We start from the raw sequence: 16,975 nt of genomic DNA, 5'->3' as shown, positions 1-16,975 counted from the left end.
CTCCTGCTTCAGCCTCCCAAGTACCTGGGACTACAGGTGCCCGTCACCACACATGGCTAAATTTTTTTGTATTTTTAGTGGAGACCGAGTTTCACTATGTTGGCCAGGATGGTCTCGAACTGCTGACTTCAGGTGATCCACCCGCCTCAGCCTCCCAAAGTGCTGGGATTATAGATGTGAGCCACCGTGCCTTGCCGTCTCATGTCTTTTAAGCCTTTTTTGTTTTTCACATTTTCTTTCACTCTCAGTGCTTTAATCTGTTTTCTTCTGACCAATTTTTTCTTCATTGGTTTTCTTCATCTGTTTCCCGTTCACTAATTTTCTCCATCTATTTCCCATTTGTTGAGTTTGTAATATTAGTTTATTTTATAGTTCTATAATTTACATTTTTTTTTCTTTTCCAAATTTCTCTTCCAAAATCCTCAGTATTGTATTTGTCGACCGTGTTAAGCACTGTTATCTGAAAGTCCACGTCCAATAAGTTTATCATCTGCATTCTGCTGGGGCCTATTTCTCTTGTCTGTTTCTTTTGGTTTTTTGTTCTCATTATCCTGTCCCTTCATGCACTCAGTTACTTAAGTACTCAAGACAGCAGTGCTCTCAAGATGCGGGTTGTGTAAGCCTTTCTATCCCAACTGTAATAAGCAGTGTATGATGATCACCATCACGCAGTGTCTAAAAGCAGAGTGTGCAGCTGTTACTACTCTTTTTAGAGACAGGTATTAATGATAAATAGATGTGTAGTGGTTTATTTCTCATAGTATACTTTTTTTTTCTTAGACCTATCATTAGGCATTCTGTGAAGAAACTAATGTATTGAAAAAAGGGTTACTGTAACTTCTTCATTGAAATGAAATAGCAGGTTACTATTGAGGGCAGATTTTCACACTTTCAGAAACTTTTCTTTGGCAGCAATATTGGTACAAGTTGTTCTCCACTGGATGGGCTTACCATGCAATATTCTGAACAGAATGGAATTGTGGATTGGAGGAAGCAAAGCTGTACCACCATTCAGCACCCAGAGCACTGTGTGACCTCAGCTGACCAGGTGTGTGGGGAGTTTGTTTTGGACCTATATAGTTAAAGCATTGCTACTCTACAAGAAAATAATTAAGTTCTGTAAGCTTTCAGTCAGATAGTAATCTGGTAAGAAGAAATGAAGGAATGTTTAAGTTTTAGACTTTATACTTATATATGATCTAAGCTCTTCTGAGACTTGAAAATGTGTATTTAGATAACTTTTATTGCTTGTGTAAGATTAGTACACTTTAATATGACACCTTGCCAGGCGCCATGGGTCCCACTTCTAATCCCAGCACTTTGGGAGGCTAAGGCAGGAGGATTGCTTGAAGCCACACATTTGACCAGCCTCGGCAACATGGTGAAACCCTATCTGTATAAAAAATTTAAAAATTAGCTGAGTGTGGCGGTGCACACCTGTAATCTCAGCTACTCGGGAGGCTGAGGCAGGAGGATCACCTGAGCCCAGGAGTTCAAGGCTGCTGTGAGCCGTGATCACACTACTGCACTTCTGCCTGGGCAACAGAGTAAGACCCTGTCTCTAAAAAATAAATTTAAAACAAAATAAAAATTTTAAAAATAATACCTTCACTGTTTAACAAGGTGTACATTAGATTGTTACGCCAAAATTTTTTGGTCTTGAAAGAATTGAAAGAAGGATTCACATTTCAATCACTGCCTTGCTATTTTGATGTAAATTTTCCAACTGACCTTTCTTCATGAATATCTGGGTCAGTTTACCGACACTTCAGAATGCATTAGGAGATGTTTGCTTTCTTAAGATTTGGGTATGGTCAGAGAGCAGAATGCTCTTAAGTATGTTTAGTGTCATATGGCCTCACAGGTCCCTATGTATATGTTACAAGTATGGAATGAAACTTCTCTCTAGAAAATTGGTTCATTAACCTGACGTTTCTGGCCAACGCTCAGATCCAAATGTTAACTCTTCTTGGAATGTGTTTTTATGCATTAACGCATATTCTGAGAAATTGTAAATAGTTTCAGTCATAATTAAGGACCTATTTTCAAAGCTCCTCTGAGTTTACTTTCCCTCCCCCACTCCAGTACCTGCACCCTCTCTTCTTAGAGTTGACATAATTAAGTGTTGGCAGTTTTATCGAATTGTACTTTAATAGAAGTAAACCTACAGCAAGTGCCAGTCACTTCGTTGTGTTTCATTTTATAGTCAGAAAAAAGAATGTAGGTCCATTTTAAAAGAAAAATAGAAAGCAATATTGTATTAGTCATGAGGAAAATATATAAGTAATTGTCACAGAATATGTAAATTTTAGTGGTTCAGGTGGGAAGCTTCAAAAATAGGTTGGAAATCAACACTTGTTAGAATATACAACTGAGAATTTATCATTTTAATGTTTATTATCAGAGTAAAAATGTCAGTATGGTTTAGCTTTTATCTGTTTTGTCTTTTTTTCTTTCTGCTAGCATTCTGCTGAAAAGCGGAGTTTATCTTCAATAAATAAGAAGAAAGGAAAGCCACAAACAGAAAAGTAGGTTCAATTTAAGGAAAGACAGCATATAGCCTTTGATAATAGGCCTGTTTAGTTTATGATAGTATACAACATAGTATTTCTTTAGTTTTCTTTATATTTTTAATTCTGGGTTTTACTCTTTTGATTCAAAATATTAATATATGCAGATGATAAAGCTACTGTCAAACATTGCATTCAGTTTGGAGGGGCAAAACTCTCAGAACTTTACTGAAGGGCGAATCTTAATTGTATTTAGATTATTCCTTACTAAAAAAATTTAACTCTAAAGAGTCTTGAAGGGAGTTTTGACAATACTGTACTGAATGTGTTTGGTAGATAACCTTATAAAAATGTTGGCAATGTGTTCATTTGGTTTAGGGAGAAAATTAAGAAAACTGACAACAGATTGAATAGTAGAATAAATGGTATTAGACTCTCCACTCCTCAGCATGCCCATGGTGGTGCTGTGAAAGGTAAGAAGATTATTTTTCTTTCAAATACCCCTCACCTAAATATATTCTGCATGATACTTACTGTATTAATAGATACTGAGCTGTCGTGTCAAATCCTAATACTATAATTTTACCTTGTGTTGATATGTACAGCAATTTCCAAATTAAACAGTTGTGAAATCAGTAGAGTTAATTTAGGGAATACAAACTAGCCAGGGGGTGAAGATTGCCTTTGCCTCAGTTATTCTCACCTGCCTCTCCCTTCTGGCAGCAGGAGTCTCCCAGGTTGTCCTTTTCCAGCCAGTCCTGACTCAGGAGACATTTCCCAAGGCCATGGGGGATCTCTCCTGTGGCTTTGCCAGTCATTCATGAGAGCGTTTTTATGTAAAGTCATTTTTTAGAATACTGTTGACTTCATGATTTAGTAACCATCCTTTACGCAGTTTTATGAGGCTTTAAGGAAATGTCAACCCTCAAATTTTTGTTACGCTAGATTTATATGCCTTCCATTTACCCACCATTATGTTAAGGTTCCTTTATTTTTAGGTTCAAGGTTCATTTGACTTGAGAAGTGCCCTTCTATAGCTTCATTGATTTTGTTTATCTTTACTATTAATTATAACGATTAAAAAAGAATAAGAGCACACAGACCTCTAGAAAAATGTTTTATCCCTGGATGCCCCTGACACATTTATGTAGTGATCCCACAAATGTGATATTTTAATTTAAATGTTATTCTAATATTAGTACATTCAGTTGTGATGTAATATGAATAACCAGAATCGATTTCTTAAAAGTTTTGAGTATGTTTTTAAACTGTATATTTGTATAGAAAGACTGAATAGTGATGAAAAAAAAATGGTTACCTTTCGAATCTAAAATCTGGGCCAGACACGGTGGCTCACACCTATAATCCCAGCACTTTTAGAGGCCAGGGTGAGCGAATCACCTGAGGTCAGGAGCTCGAAACCAGCCTGGCCAACATGATGAAACCCTGTCTCTACTAAAAATACAAAAATTAACTGGGCGTGGTGGTGGGCGCCTGTAATCCCAGCTACTGGGGAGGCTGAGGCAGGAGAGTTGCCTGAACCCGGGAGGTGGAGGTTGCAGTGAGCCAAGACTGCGCCATTGCACTCCAGCCTGGGCAACAAGAGTGCAACTCCATCTCAAAAAATAATAATAAATTAAAAAATAACATAATCTGGCCAACTCATTGAATCACTGGAAGTGGGGGTAAAATAACATGGACAAAACCCATCTTGTCTGTAGAAGGATCGTGTAACACTTCACTGTCGCTGAGGTTCCCTCTGGTGGTGATGGCAGCATAACGGAGGAGGAAAACACTAAATGCGGAAGACAGAAGTGTGTCGGTGGACATTTGGAGATTGATTCTGACGGCCCTCCCTGTCTCTGTTCCTTCTCTTTCTAGTTCATTTTCCATACTGCTGCCATGTTTGTTTTCTAAAAATACCATTTTCTGAATGAAATTCCTGCCCTCCATAAGATCACTCTGTCTCTTGTCTCTTGTCTCACAGTGTTTGGGAACTACTGCTCACTAAAGAAGTTTGCAACTGTTTTTTCCATGTTAGCCCATTTCCAGAGGAGAAGCACATGGACTTTGGTCAGAGACTGCTATGGGTTTGAGTGTTGTGCTCCCCCAGTTTTTTAAGCATGCAACCTCTCTGACGCCTTTGTTTGCTCATTTGTAAAACAGGAGTCATGCTTGCTTCAGCAGATTGTAGGAATTACATGTAAAAACATGAGCATTTTCCTAGTTCCAAGTACCTAGGTGTTCAATGCAGCAATTTAGTTCCTTTTCCCTGTTGTAATAAATTAGAGGGAAACACACATTGTATAAGTTAAGAACTTTGTAACAGCATCACAAACTCATTCATTTTTTTCCTTAATTTTCAAGTATTATGAAAATAACCTCAGCATATTTAAGTTCAGTTTTATCTATTTTCTCCTCTGTATCTGTCACTGATTTGTATGTATTTTCATTTATAGAATGACTGTGAATGAAATATTTTTTGTACAGCTTGTCTCATTGATGTCGAATGCAGCACAGATATATGCCAATTCCAACTTTTTAAAAAACCCTTGGTATATTAATTTTTCTTTGAAATATTAAGGCACCAAGGAAGAATTATCTTTAAGCATTCAGTAAACTCAGTACATGCGTAAGGATTTTTTTTATGGAACAACAGCTCATGTCATAAATTGGAGAGACATTGCCTTGAAGCTGAAAATACTGAGTCTTTCAGGTTGTTTGGATCTTTAAATAATAATACGTTTTAGCTTAAGATTTGTATTTTACTTCTTAAAAGTTTATTATTTTATTTTATTTATTTATTTATTTTTGAGATGGAGTCTCGCTGTGTCCCCCAGGCTGGAGTGCAGTGGTGTGATCTCGGCTCACTGCAAGCTCCGCCTCCCGGGTTCCCGCCATTCTCCTGCCTCAGCCTCCCGAGCAGCTGGGACTACAGGCTCCCACCACCATGCCCGGCTAATTTTTTTGTGTGTTTTTACATAATATAAATAGAGACAGGGTTTCACTGTGTTAGCCAAGTTGATCTCTATCTCCTGATCTCGTGATCCGCCCACCTCAGCCTCCCAAAGTGCTGGGATTACAGGTGTGAGCCACTGCGCCCAGCCTAAAAATGTATTATTAAATGTAAATTTTAACTTCTGTTTTGAGTAATAATACAGTTATGTAGCTTAGAATTTCAAAAGGAAACAAAGATGGCGCTCAGCCCTCCTCTGTGCTGGCTCCTGCCAGGACGCAGTCAGTGCCATCAGTTGCCTGTGTTGTTGGAGTGTCTTTTCTGTTAAAACCCAAGCTTTGTGCCTGTCTTCTGAAGAGGTGCGTATAGAGCGTTAAGAATGCTCACCTTGGCCAGACACGGTGGCTCACGCCTGTAATCCCAGCACTTCGGAGGCCAGGGCCGCTGGATCACTTGAGGTCAGAAGTTTGAGACCAGCCCGGCCACCATGGTGAAACCGTGTCTCTACTAAAAATATAAAAATTAGCCAGGTATGGTGGCGCACACTTGTAGTCCCAGCTACTTGGGAGACTGAGGCAGGAGAATCACTTGAACTCGGGAGGTGGAGGTTGCAGGGAGCTGAGATTGCGCCACTGCACTCCAGCCAGGGCAACAGAATGTAGTTTATTGCCCAGTGTTTCCTCCACCCCACTCTTCTATTGCCAATTGTGGCACCAAAAAGTCTAGAGGGAAATGAGATGGTTGATCTCTCAGTTTCTTGTAAAAGATTTAGGTCTCTAGCTTCCTTTAATATCTAGGTGAAATATGTGGTTCTATTGCCTATGATTTATCTAAATGGGTCTTAACTCTGTAACAGACTTCTGTTGTTTATAATTACCAGTAACCAGTATTTTTAGTGTTAGAATAGTGGTTTCTGTTTTAAATTTTGTTTTTGTCGTCTTTATTATGTACAAGACCCTTTATCATTGAGACATGACAAATTCAAAGATTGTGTGTCTTTTTAAAAGGGCAGTTTGTGGAGTATCCTTTTTCATAATTGGTCTGGCTTCACTTTCCACATCCCCTGAATCTCTAGAGGATCACATAATTTCTGATTATTAAAGTTCTTGAGGTATTACACGATTCTGAAGTACCTTCTGAATTATCAAAAAAAGATTGTTTAGTATAGATTTAGATTTATGTATTCAGTTCTTTGGAAGCTGCGGTTTTGTATGTGGCAGTTGATTAGAATATTCACCAGCTTGCACAGTATAAATAAAAATAGTTTTGTAAATTATACCCTTTGGAGAGGTAGCTGCTTTTTTAAAAAACATACTCTGAAATTTGCTCTTTGAACTATAGTCTACTGTAGTTTCACTGTCTGTGTTTTGATGAACGCTACCCCTGAGGTTCCTTTCCAGTCCATTTCTAGTTTGAGAATATCCCCAAATCTTTGATTCTTTTGATCTTGGATTGTTCATTTTGTTATATGCTGGTTGAAATATTTATATACAAGACTTCCATGCAAGTTCTATAGGTTTCATCATTAGTCCAATTTAATGACAACTTGTTTGGCCACTATGGCCCATTAGTTTGTCTTCAAGCAGCCATTGGTGTTGACTTGCATCCCTTTAGTCGCCTTACCGATGGGTCTTTCAGGGCCTATTACTGTGTAGGTATCCTCCATGTTACTTTTCTGTGAAATTATTACTTGCCTATGAACTCCTCTGCCACTTTCCTTGTAGCCTCATATGATTTTGTGCAGTTTTCCCTTGGCAGTTGACATTTATTACTCAGAAGGAATTTAGCAACATCAGCATTCCTAATGACTTTGTCTTCAATATTCATCTCACATTTGCATGACTGAGCTAATCTAGCTCATGTTTAACAGTTTTAGCGCTGTTACAAGTTTATCCCAGCCAAAAGCCACAGGTTAGCCGCCTGAATTGCTCATTATGCAAATTGTGCCTTTTCTCTGACATATTTTGCCCAGGCAATTAATATGCGTTATCTTTTACTGGTTCTACCAGTTGCCACAGAAATGATTCAGTAATCTACAGTTCTTAAGAACCCTCTGGAATCCCTGATTTGGGGATTTATATACCAAAGATATGTTGAATGCTTGCTCTAAGGCAGAATTATGCTAGCTACTGGGTTTACAGAGATAAGATAATATTTTTCTAAGTCAGGGGCACTACAGGAAAAAAAAAAATCCACAGTTTGTATCTCTTGTCCAATATTAGATACAACAATAGTCCCTCATTATGTGCTCAAAACAGATACAGCTAGTTGGTCATGGCAGGTCCTGTCACCACCTCATACTACCTTAATATAAGCTTGAACTTGGCAGAACTCAAGATACTACTCAGTCTACTAGATGGGAAGCATTTTATTATTTTAAATACTCCAAGTAATTTTCATTGAGTAGGCATTTTGGCAGCCCTTTTCTTGAATTATTTTAAAGAATGAATATTCCAGCAAGCTCTGAGGAGTTAAAATATCTAGACTTAGAAAGTAGCTCAAAGTGATATTGGACAGACCCTGCAACCAACCTTAACTCTTTTTTCTTTGAAGTCAGTAAGAATGACTTATTCTGTGCATTGTTTTAAAAATATATTTATCAAGCATTATCTATTAAAATTATAATTTAATCAGTTTATATCAAGGACAAGCTTTTTTAGATGATTGTGGGGAAACTGAAGAAAATATTTATAGCTAAAATTAATTTCTAATGATTCAACTTAGAAATTAATTTAAAATGTCTTAATATGATTTTTTTAACAGTGTTGTTATTTTTAGATGTGAATTTGGACATTGGCTCTGGACATGACACATGTGGAGAAACATCTTCAGAGAGTTACAGTTCTCCATCTAGTCCCCGACACGATGGAAGAGAAAGTTTTGAAAGTGAAGAAGAGAAAGACAGAGGTTTGCTCTTTGAAATGGGAGTATTGTTGGCATGGTGAGGGTGGGGGAGTGGAGGGAAATGTGTGTTGTTTCTTCATGTCAGAGTCAAACAAGGAATTTTATGATCCTATAAATGCCATTAACTGATTTTAAATGTAAAACTGATACAAAGGGCATCTTATAGATAATTGCCTTAGAAATTCCTAGCAGTGTTGATTTGATAAACATATTTCACTGCATATGAAGTTAAATAGGATGAAGACAGGATCATAATGAGGTAGAGTTAGTGCAGAAAGAAGGAAAATGTGTGTGTTGTTAGATGCATATATATGTTTATGCGCTTTACATCCTCTTGATTGACCCTTTTACCATTTTAGGATATCCTTCTTTGTCTCTAGTAACAATTTTTGTCTTAAAGTCTGTTTTGTCTGATAATAGTATTGTCAATCCAGCATTTTTCTAGGTACTGCTTGCACAGTGTTTCGTTTTCTGTCCTTTTACTTTAAACCTATTTGTTGTGTCTTTAAATACAAAATTTGTCTCTTGTAGACAACATATAGTTAGATTATGGTTTTTTATTCATTCTGCCGATCTCTGCTATTTGTCCATTTACATTTAATGTAATTACTAATAAGGTAGGTTTTACATCTGCCATTTTGTTGTTTTCTCTGTGTATTATGTCTTCAGTTCCTCCGTGCACAGAGGCTTAAAATCAGCCAGCAGTGATTGCTTAGGGCCTTCTCAGGTGTGCCTTGGGAGGGCATATAACTATAGGCATGAGCAAAACCTTTTAGGTTCCCAGGAATATATTAAAGCTTTTCGAAGCCTCCTGTAGGCGTCTTATTCCCCAGTTTTTCATTTTAAGTTTTCTGGTTAGCTCTTCTTAGCCCCAGCTAGTATACATGGTTAAACAGTTGCTTCTAATTATGACCAATGTCCTGTGGGTAAGAGGCTATAACGCAGAGTGAGCACTAGCTGCCAGACAGTCAATGGTGACAGTTTGGTGGTGGGGCTTTTGGGGAACTCCAGACCCATACTCCTAATGGCTGCTGGGTTTTGTAGCTACTACTGAAGAGAGAGAGTGTTTGCACTGATTTCAGAAATTGAGGGACAAGTCATTTACAGGTCTGTTTTAGAGCTGGAGAAAGGGGGAGTGGAAGTAGGACAAAGGGAAAATGCCTTGAGGTTTTCTGTTCTTAAAGATTGAGCTATTTTTCTTGAATAAACACTTCTCAGAGTGTTGTAAGCCTTTAATTCCCAGAATTTTGAAAAAGTTGGTTATTTGACAGTTTTTGCTAGGGTTTTCCTTGCTTTTATGAAAGAGTGGCTTATTAGAGGTCTTATTCTACCATTCTGGTCTGGAGGCGAGGTCTCCTTTAAAATGTGTATGTTGAATGCATGATGACAACATCTGATTGGTAACACCTTGGTTACAAGGTGGACTCACGCTGGTGGGCAGTATCAGGTTACTTCTCATGGTCCACCTACAGATTAAGATTCTTACCACATATTGTTTCAGCCAAGTGTGGTTTCTTCCTGGACAGTCTGCAGCTCTCTGGGACCTTAGCTGCTTTTTGTGTTGTGGTATCAGGCTGTGTCTTAGGGAGCTATGCTATGGTGTTGCTACATCACATACAATTAAAGTCAGTCTTTACTTTGCAGTTACTTTGTAGTCATACCAAATGTAGCATAGTTACTGTACCACTAGTTCTTCTAACCTGAGGTAACACTGTACTTCTGATCTGCAGTTTCCTTGTGAAAGAAAAAAAAATGAAAACAACCTTTCCCCGAGCTATTGTGAAGCTTAAATGAGAGGATTTTTTTTTTGTTGTTGTTGTTGTTCTTTTTTTTTTTTTTTTAATTTATGAGACAGGGTCTTGCTGTGTTGCCCAGGCTGGGTTGAACTCCTGGCTCAAGTGATCCTCCTACCTTGCCCTTGGCCTCCCAAAACGTTGAGATTATAAGCATGAGCCACTGTGCCCAGCATTAAATGAGAGGATTTTTATGCCTTACCTAGAATAGACAAACTTTTTCAGTATGTTTCATTGTACATTTATGCTTGATTCTCTAGAATGTGCAGGTGAGTCAGTGGCTCACACTGCAGATTTGGCCTTGTTGTCTGAAGTGTTAGTTTACATCTGTACACTTGGGTAATGGCAGCATCCCTCTTCTGCCATCAAATAGCATAAGTTGGAGGCCTGTGTTGAGGAACTTGGCTTTTTTCAAATAGGCTGTTACTGAATATGAAAGAACGGCTTAGGGCTGTCTTCACCCAAGGAAAATATCCATTATGGTAGAGAGCTTTGATCATTTTTAGAATTCTCAGTGGATGAAAAGGCTACTTTGAAAAGAGTGTGGGTGGCTTTGCTGTTGCTCTCCTGGGTAGTGATGGTATTCTGTTTGAGGCTTTACACTTTCCCAAATCAGTGCACAAAAGGGCGAGACATGTCCCAATATGTCTAGAGTCGTCTCAGGATGCTTAGAAAACCGATTGGGAACATTAAAAATCATGAGGCCATTTGCTATTAAACACATAGAAGTTTAACTGACTTCTTTAAAAATGTTTCTGTTTCTTTTAGACTTAACATTTTTATCTTTGATTCTGCACTGGTGTGATGATACAGATACAATGCCTTCAATAAGTTAGGATTTTGGGATAGTTTTTATTTTGCAAAGTTTAGCAAGAAATACCCCAATTATTAATCTATTAAGGGAAGTTTATGCTAGAACCATTCACTCTTTGAGTTTCTTCTAATATATATTAAAATAATTGAATTAGTAACACTGGATGTGCTTGTGTCAGTAAGTAGCTTTCATTTAATCTTTCTTCAGGAAGATGAATTTGTTTTTAGTGTTCTGTTTGAAAACTTTTTAACATCTTAAGCTGAATATAGCCAGTTCGTACTTTAATGAATACAAATATTTTAAGTACCTAGTGCAATTCAGCTTATCCATACAAGCAGAAAGATTTTTAAATAGGCACTACATTCTAATGGAATGGTCTGTGTATACATCAACACAGTGTCTGGGTCTATGATGTTTAAACATTGTGAATCAGATTTTATCCTTGTCCCCTTTATACCGAAAGTCAGGACATCCCCTGAAGGCTAGGTCAACACTATTTCTGTACACAGGCGTAAGCTGATGCAGGAGTAGTAGCCAATGCAGTGTTGTTTGTATTTGCTGTTTTGATTTTGGAGAAATTGCCACACTCTCCTATTCCTCTGTTTCTTGTGTTCTAGCATATTTGTTTTATGATTAATAATAGCTTTAAATTTTCTTCCCCCAATGAAATATTTGGGGAAAAAACAAAACCTTTTCTGTTCCCTACCTCTAGATATTTGAGTTAAATATTGTCTTGACTGAGCTCCTTGAAATTATATCATTTATCTGAGACAAATTGAAGAACTTGGGTTGGCAGTGCAGAATAAAAACCAAGTGGATTGCCTGAAGTTTATTAAGGTTAAGAGTGTCTGATGCTGTTCTCAGAACAAAGGTGGTGGTACATAAATCTCTGTGCTTTATACTGTGTTTCATTCAGTCTCCAACTCACCTTTTACGTTTTGTTTTTCTGTTTATATCCCCATATTTTTAAAATAAAGCATTGATCTAATGAGGACCCATAGGAAGCCAAAAGTTAAAGGGAGGTCAGCTCGGACAGTCAGGAGACATCACAGAGGGACACTTTCCAAACTTGAGTGACTTTGAGATATACTTAATGTTTATTTCTAGCAAGAAAGATGGGAGTTATGCTCGTGTTAATATCTCTTTATGTTTGTTTTCTTTAGACACAGACAGCAATTCTGAGGATTCTGGGAATCCATCAACAACTAGGTTTACAGGTTATGGTTCCGTCAACCAGACTGTCACTGTCAAGCCACCTGTTCAGATTGCTCCACTAGGAAATGAGAATGGAAACCTTTTAGAAGATCCCTTAAACTCACCCAAGTATCAGCATATTTCTTTTATGCCAACTTTACACTGTGTCATGCACAATGGTGCCCAGAAGTCTGACGTCGTCGTTCCTGCACCCAAACCCACTGATGGCAAAACCATAGGGATGCTTGTTCCTAGTCCTGTTGCTATTTCTGCAATAAGAGAGTCCGCAAATTCAACCCCCGTTGGAATACTAGGGCCAGCAGCTTCCACTGCAGAATCAGAAAAGCACCTTGAGTTACTGGCTTCCCCTTTACCTATTCCATCAACCTTCCTTCCACATAGTAGTACTCCCGCTTTGCATCTAACAGTTCAGAGGCTGAAGTTGCCACCACCACAGGGATCTTCTGAGAACTGCACAGTTAACATCCCACAACAGCCACCCGGAAGTCTGAGCATCGGATCACCAAACACTGCCTTTATTCCTATCCATAACCCAGGTAGTTTCCCAGGCTCTCCTGTTGCTACCACGGACCCCATCACAAAATCTGCATCCCAAGTGGTAGGACTCAATCAAATGGTGCCTCAAATTGAGGGAAACACAGGGACAGTCCCTCAGCCTACCAATGTGAAGGTAGTTCTTCCAGCAGCTGGCCTCTCAGCTGCTCAGCCACCAGCTTCCTACCCCTTACCGGGCTCTCCCCTTGCTGCCGGCGTGTTACCCAGCCAGAACTCCAGTGTGCTCAGCACAGCAGCAACTTCTCCCCAGTCAGCGAGCGCAGGCATCAGCCAGGCCCAGGCAACTGTACCTCCCGCGGTTCCTACCCACACCCCAGGCCCTGCCCCGAGCCCGAGCCCTGCCTTGACACACAGTACCGCGCAGAGTGACAGCACGTCTTACATCAGTGCTGTGGGGAACACGAACGCTAATGGGACAGTAGGGCCACCACAGCAGATGGGCTCGGGTCCTTGTGGTTCTTGTGGGCGAAGGTGCAGCTGTGGGACCAATGGAAACCTTCAGCTAAATAGTTACTATTATCCTAATCCAATGCCTGGACCAATGTACCGAGTCCCTTCATTCTTTACTCTGCCATCCATTTGCAATGGCAGCTACCTCAACCAAGCACATCAGAGCAATGGAAACCAACTTCCTTTTTTTCTGCCTCAGACTCCATATGCAAATGGACTGGTACATGACCCAGTCATGGGGAGCCAAGCCAACTATGGCATGCAGCAGATGGCAGGATTTGGGAGATTCTATTCTGTATATCCAGCACCTAATGTAGTTGCCAACACCAGTGGTTCGGGGCCCAAGAAGAACGGGAATGTCTCATGTTACAATTGCGGTGTAAGCGGACACTATGCACAGGACTGTAAGCAGTCGTCCATGGAGGCCAATCAACAAGGTAATCACAGTAACTCCCAGAGGACTTGCTTTTGAGTTGACCCGTTTCTCCTTCCTTTCCTTATTGATCATGGGATTCTGTCGTAGCAGAAAGATCTGTTTGTGTTTTCATTTATGGATATTGTGTTTTCAGTGACAGATCATAAAATGCAACTGGAAAAACCTAGTGTAGACCCAGGTCACACAGAGCACAAGGAAGTTCAGAGGAATTCAGTTTCTAATTAAGGAATAAACTCTAAAGGCCCTTTTGAAGGAGTGTGATGGGAATTTGCATTCTGTAATGTTAAATCTCTTGCTTGCAGCACCTTTTTTTTTTTTAAGCTACAATCCTGTTACATAGATAAGCAAAATTTTTAAATATTGAAAACCTAGGAAGTAATCTAGTCATCTGACATTAGGTTTTGAGTAACTATTTAGTATATCTGCATAACCAGATGCCTCAGGCCTATCTCCCCATGCTACCCTTTTCCTTCCCAGCAAAAGTTTAAAAAAAAAAAAACCAAAAAACAAGGTCCAAGATTCTGTTGCATTTTACAGGAACAAAATAGTTCAGCACTATTTTGATTTGAGAGTAAAGGAATTTGAACGAAGTTTAATATTACTACCACCAGAAAGAAGAAAACGGTCATACCTATGTTTGAATAAGATACCAAATTTTGTGTCGACTTCAAGCTGTTATTTTCACATGCATTTGGCCTTTGTCGTTTTGCCAAATCTTACCCAGAAACAAAAAAAGTCTTAAATTGGGAATGTATTTACTTGGCATTCTTAAAGAAAGAGAAGTTTGATAGCTTTTAGATTGAATTCAAAGCACAAACTTTACATTGCTTCTTCAAGTGAGCAGATTGGCCATTTGGAGTGGCACTAGAGCTGACGAAGGTGCCTTGTGGAGAGCATGTCCGTGTGATAGCTTGTACATAGTGGTTTGTGATGACGTTTCCTTGTAAGCGGTGACTTAGTTCTGTCTTTCCCATTTTAGGCACTTACAGACTGAGATACGCACCTCCCCTCCCCCCTTCTAATGATACGTTGGATTCTGCAGACTGAAACGAGTAAAGCTTGCCTACTTAATACACTCAAGTGTGGGGAGTCATGGGGTGTGGAGGGGAGGAAAGGAAAGGTATTTTGTTTCTTTGTCTATACATTTCCTAGATTTCTATGCAGTTGGGATTTTTCATTTCTCTTGTACCAATGTCCAAAACAAGAAAGAATGCAATGCTTTTGAGCCTCTGGTCTCCTGGTTCAACAACAGGCTTATATGTATGATACATGTAATTTAAACCTTCAGACAAACTATCTAAAGGAAAATGTTGGTGCGTGCTTTTTTTTTTTTTACACTGAATACTTGCTGTGTGCAATGTTTACTGAATCTTTAAAACTGTGTATTTGACCTTTTTTTAACAACACTGGTGACAGTCATATGGTTTTGAAAAAAAAGGAATTTTGCTTCTTCCCAGCTTTTCTCACTTTCACCCTAAACGACACTTTCCTCCCCAGGCAGCCTCACTCTGTCCCTGGCCCGCGGCAGGAACAGCCAGCAGTGCATTCACCCCACTTTTGTAAACTGCTCTGCGTATCAACTAAGGGCAGAATCTTTCACCCTAATCTTATGGGAGGAATCAGACTCCCAAAATAGTGTGTATATATGTAATAAACAGTGTCACGTAAATACACATATGCAGTGCTTGTTGTCCAAATAAAAATGAAAATAAGTGAAAGAGAGAGGAAGAAGTTAAACCATATGAAACTGAAAAAATATGATGTACGAAATGGACAAAAAGCTTTTTCTGAAACCAACTTTTTACTTCCATCATCCTTTTTTAGCCTGTTGCTTCAGAGAGACACAAAGTGAACACACTGGTGTGAATGTCGCGCTCTGTGTGCTTGTGTTTGTAATGGAAGTCTACAGCCAGTTTTACTTGTCTACCACCGTGTTGTGCTCAAAGAGACACTACTTGAGTAAAGATTTCTTCTTTCCTATACCAACTGTTACAGTGTTACGTTGTGTTTAAAATGTGTATGGTTTATTGCAATCTGAACAGAGCTATAGGTTTCTACCATGTCAGGTTATTTGTTCCCTGTCTCTCGTAGCAAAGTCACTTTTATAACAGTTTACCACTATGCTTGATTATAATGTGAAAGACTGAATTCTGAGTGTGTTAAGATGGTATTAATCATGTCGGTGTCATGTCACTAAGTTTAATGCTGCTGTTTTTAAAAAAGAAAAGTTTTTTTAAAAAGCCAATCTATGTACTAAATTGCTTCCAGGTAATTTTTGATTTCCTAAAGTGCACTGAGGTTATCTGGAAGATTGGGTGTATTTTTTGGTGACTGCTGCATTCATCAGCAATGAACAGCTTCCACTGTATAGTCCTGGGGTAAGGGGTGGGGGTTTCATTTTCCATTCCTCAGCACAGAGCAGAATGATGGATTTTTGTTGTGTAGAGTCGCGTTGGTATGCAGCAGAGGAACGTCAACATTTGGTCTTGTTTCAGAAGCCTAACAGATTGCTAGACAAGAGAAAAAACTTGAAGAAAAAAGAAGCTTAATTTCATGCTTCATAAGTAGCATTTATATTTATAGCACCAATGTACATTTTGAAACTTTCAGGGGTGGGAGTTATGGGGAAGGGGTGGGTGTGAAGGGGTAGATGAAAGCTTTAATTTAGAAAGAAAGTGGGAGTAAAGGAAATTATTTTGATTAAATATATTTTATTTGATCTGGGTATTTTTGGACCACATTATTAAATTAATTGTTAAGCTGCAGTTGAGTTGTTCAAGTGAGAGTTTTGATAAGCCACGTATGGGCCGCATTGTGAATCACTTGCCAGTTGTACTTTATGGAGCTTATTTTATGATTTAAAATACTGTACTGTACATAGGAGGTATGTTACCTTCTCCTTATTTGTATGTTTACCATATACTTTGATATTTGAAATGTTATGTACTGGAAAGGCCACTTATATTTCTAGAACAGATTGGATTTTATGCAACCTTTTTTCCTTGAATTAACAGCAATAAAAAAATGAAAAACAGCTTAAGAATTGTGCCTCGTAAATTTTGTAAAAGTGGAGATAGGACATCATACATGGTGATTTTTTTTTTTTAATTGTATTTATGTATGTAATTATCTTGGGGTCAGAATCAACCCATTTCCCTGCAGGGTGGGCAGTGAATCCCAAAGTTATTTACCATCTGGATGTTCCTTAGTTCTTCCCCCATATAACTTCTTTGTTTCTGAGACGGGGTCTTGCTCTGTCGCCCAGGTTGGAGTACAGTGGTGCGATCTCAGCTCACTGTAAACTCCACCTCCCCGGGTTCAAGCGATTATCCTGCCTCAGCC

General features: G+C 38.9%; 1 protein-coding gene across 2 annotated transcripts in view; it reads left to right on the top strand.

Moving 5' to 3' along the window:
* Nucleotides 1–16,676, top strand: part of ZCCHC2 (zinc finger CCHC-type containing 2) — a 59,217-nt gene extending 42,541 nt beyond the window's left edge. The window contains exons 9-14 of one of the 2 annotated variants that reach the window (XM_073006250.1): nt 913–1,048; nt 2,464–2,528; nt 2,889–2,983; nt 8,245–8,373; nt 12,141–13,634; nt 14,613–16,676. In XM_073006250.1, coding sequence (XP_072862351.1) covers nt 913–1,048; nt 2,464–2,528; nt 2,889–2,983; nt 8,245–8,373; nt 12,141–13,634; nt 14,613–14,680 — 1,987 coding nt within the window. In that variant the 3' untranslated portion in view covers nt 14,681–16,676. The remainder of the gene's footprint in view (nt 1–912; nt 1,049–2,463; nt 2,529–2,888; nt 2,984–8,244; nt 8,374–12,140; nt 13,635–14,612) is intronic. The other variant, XM_073006251.1, reaches the window with a different exon arrangement.
* Nucleotides 16,677–16,975: the final 299 nt, after the last annotated feature.

Source organism: Chlorocebus sabaeus, chromosome 18 (genome assembly GCF_047675955.1).
Source record: "Chlorocebus sabaeus isolate Y175 chromosome 18, mChlSab1.0.hap1, whole genome shotgun sequence".
NCBI lineage: Eukaryota > Metazoa > Chordata > Mammalia > Primates > Cercopithecidae > Chlorocebus > Chlorocebus sabaeus.
This window is presented reverse-complemented; position numbering and strand designations above follow the sequence as displayed.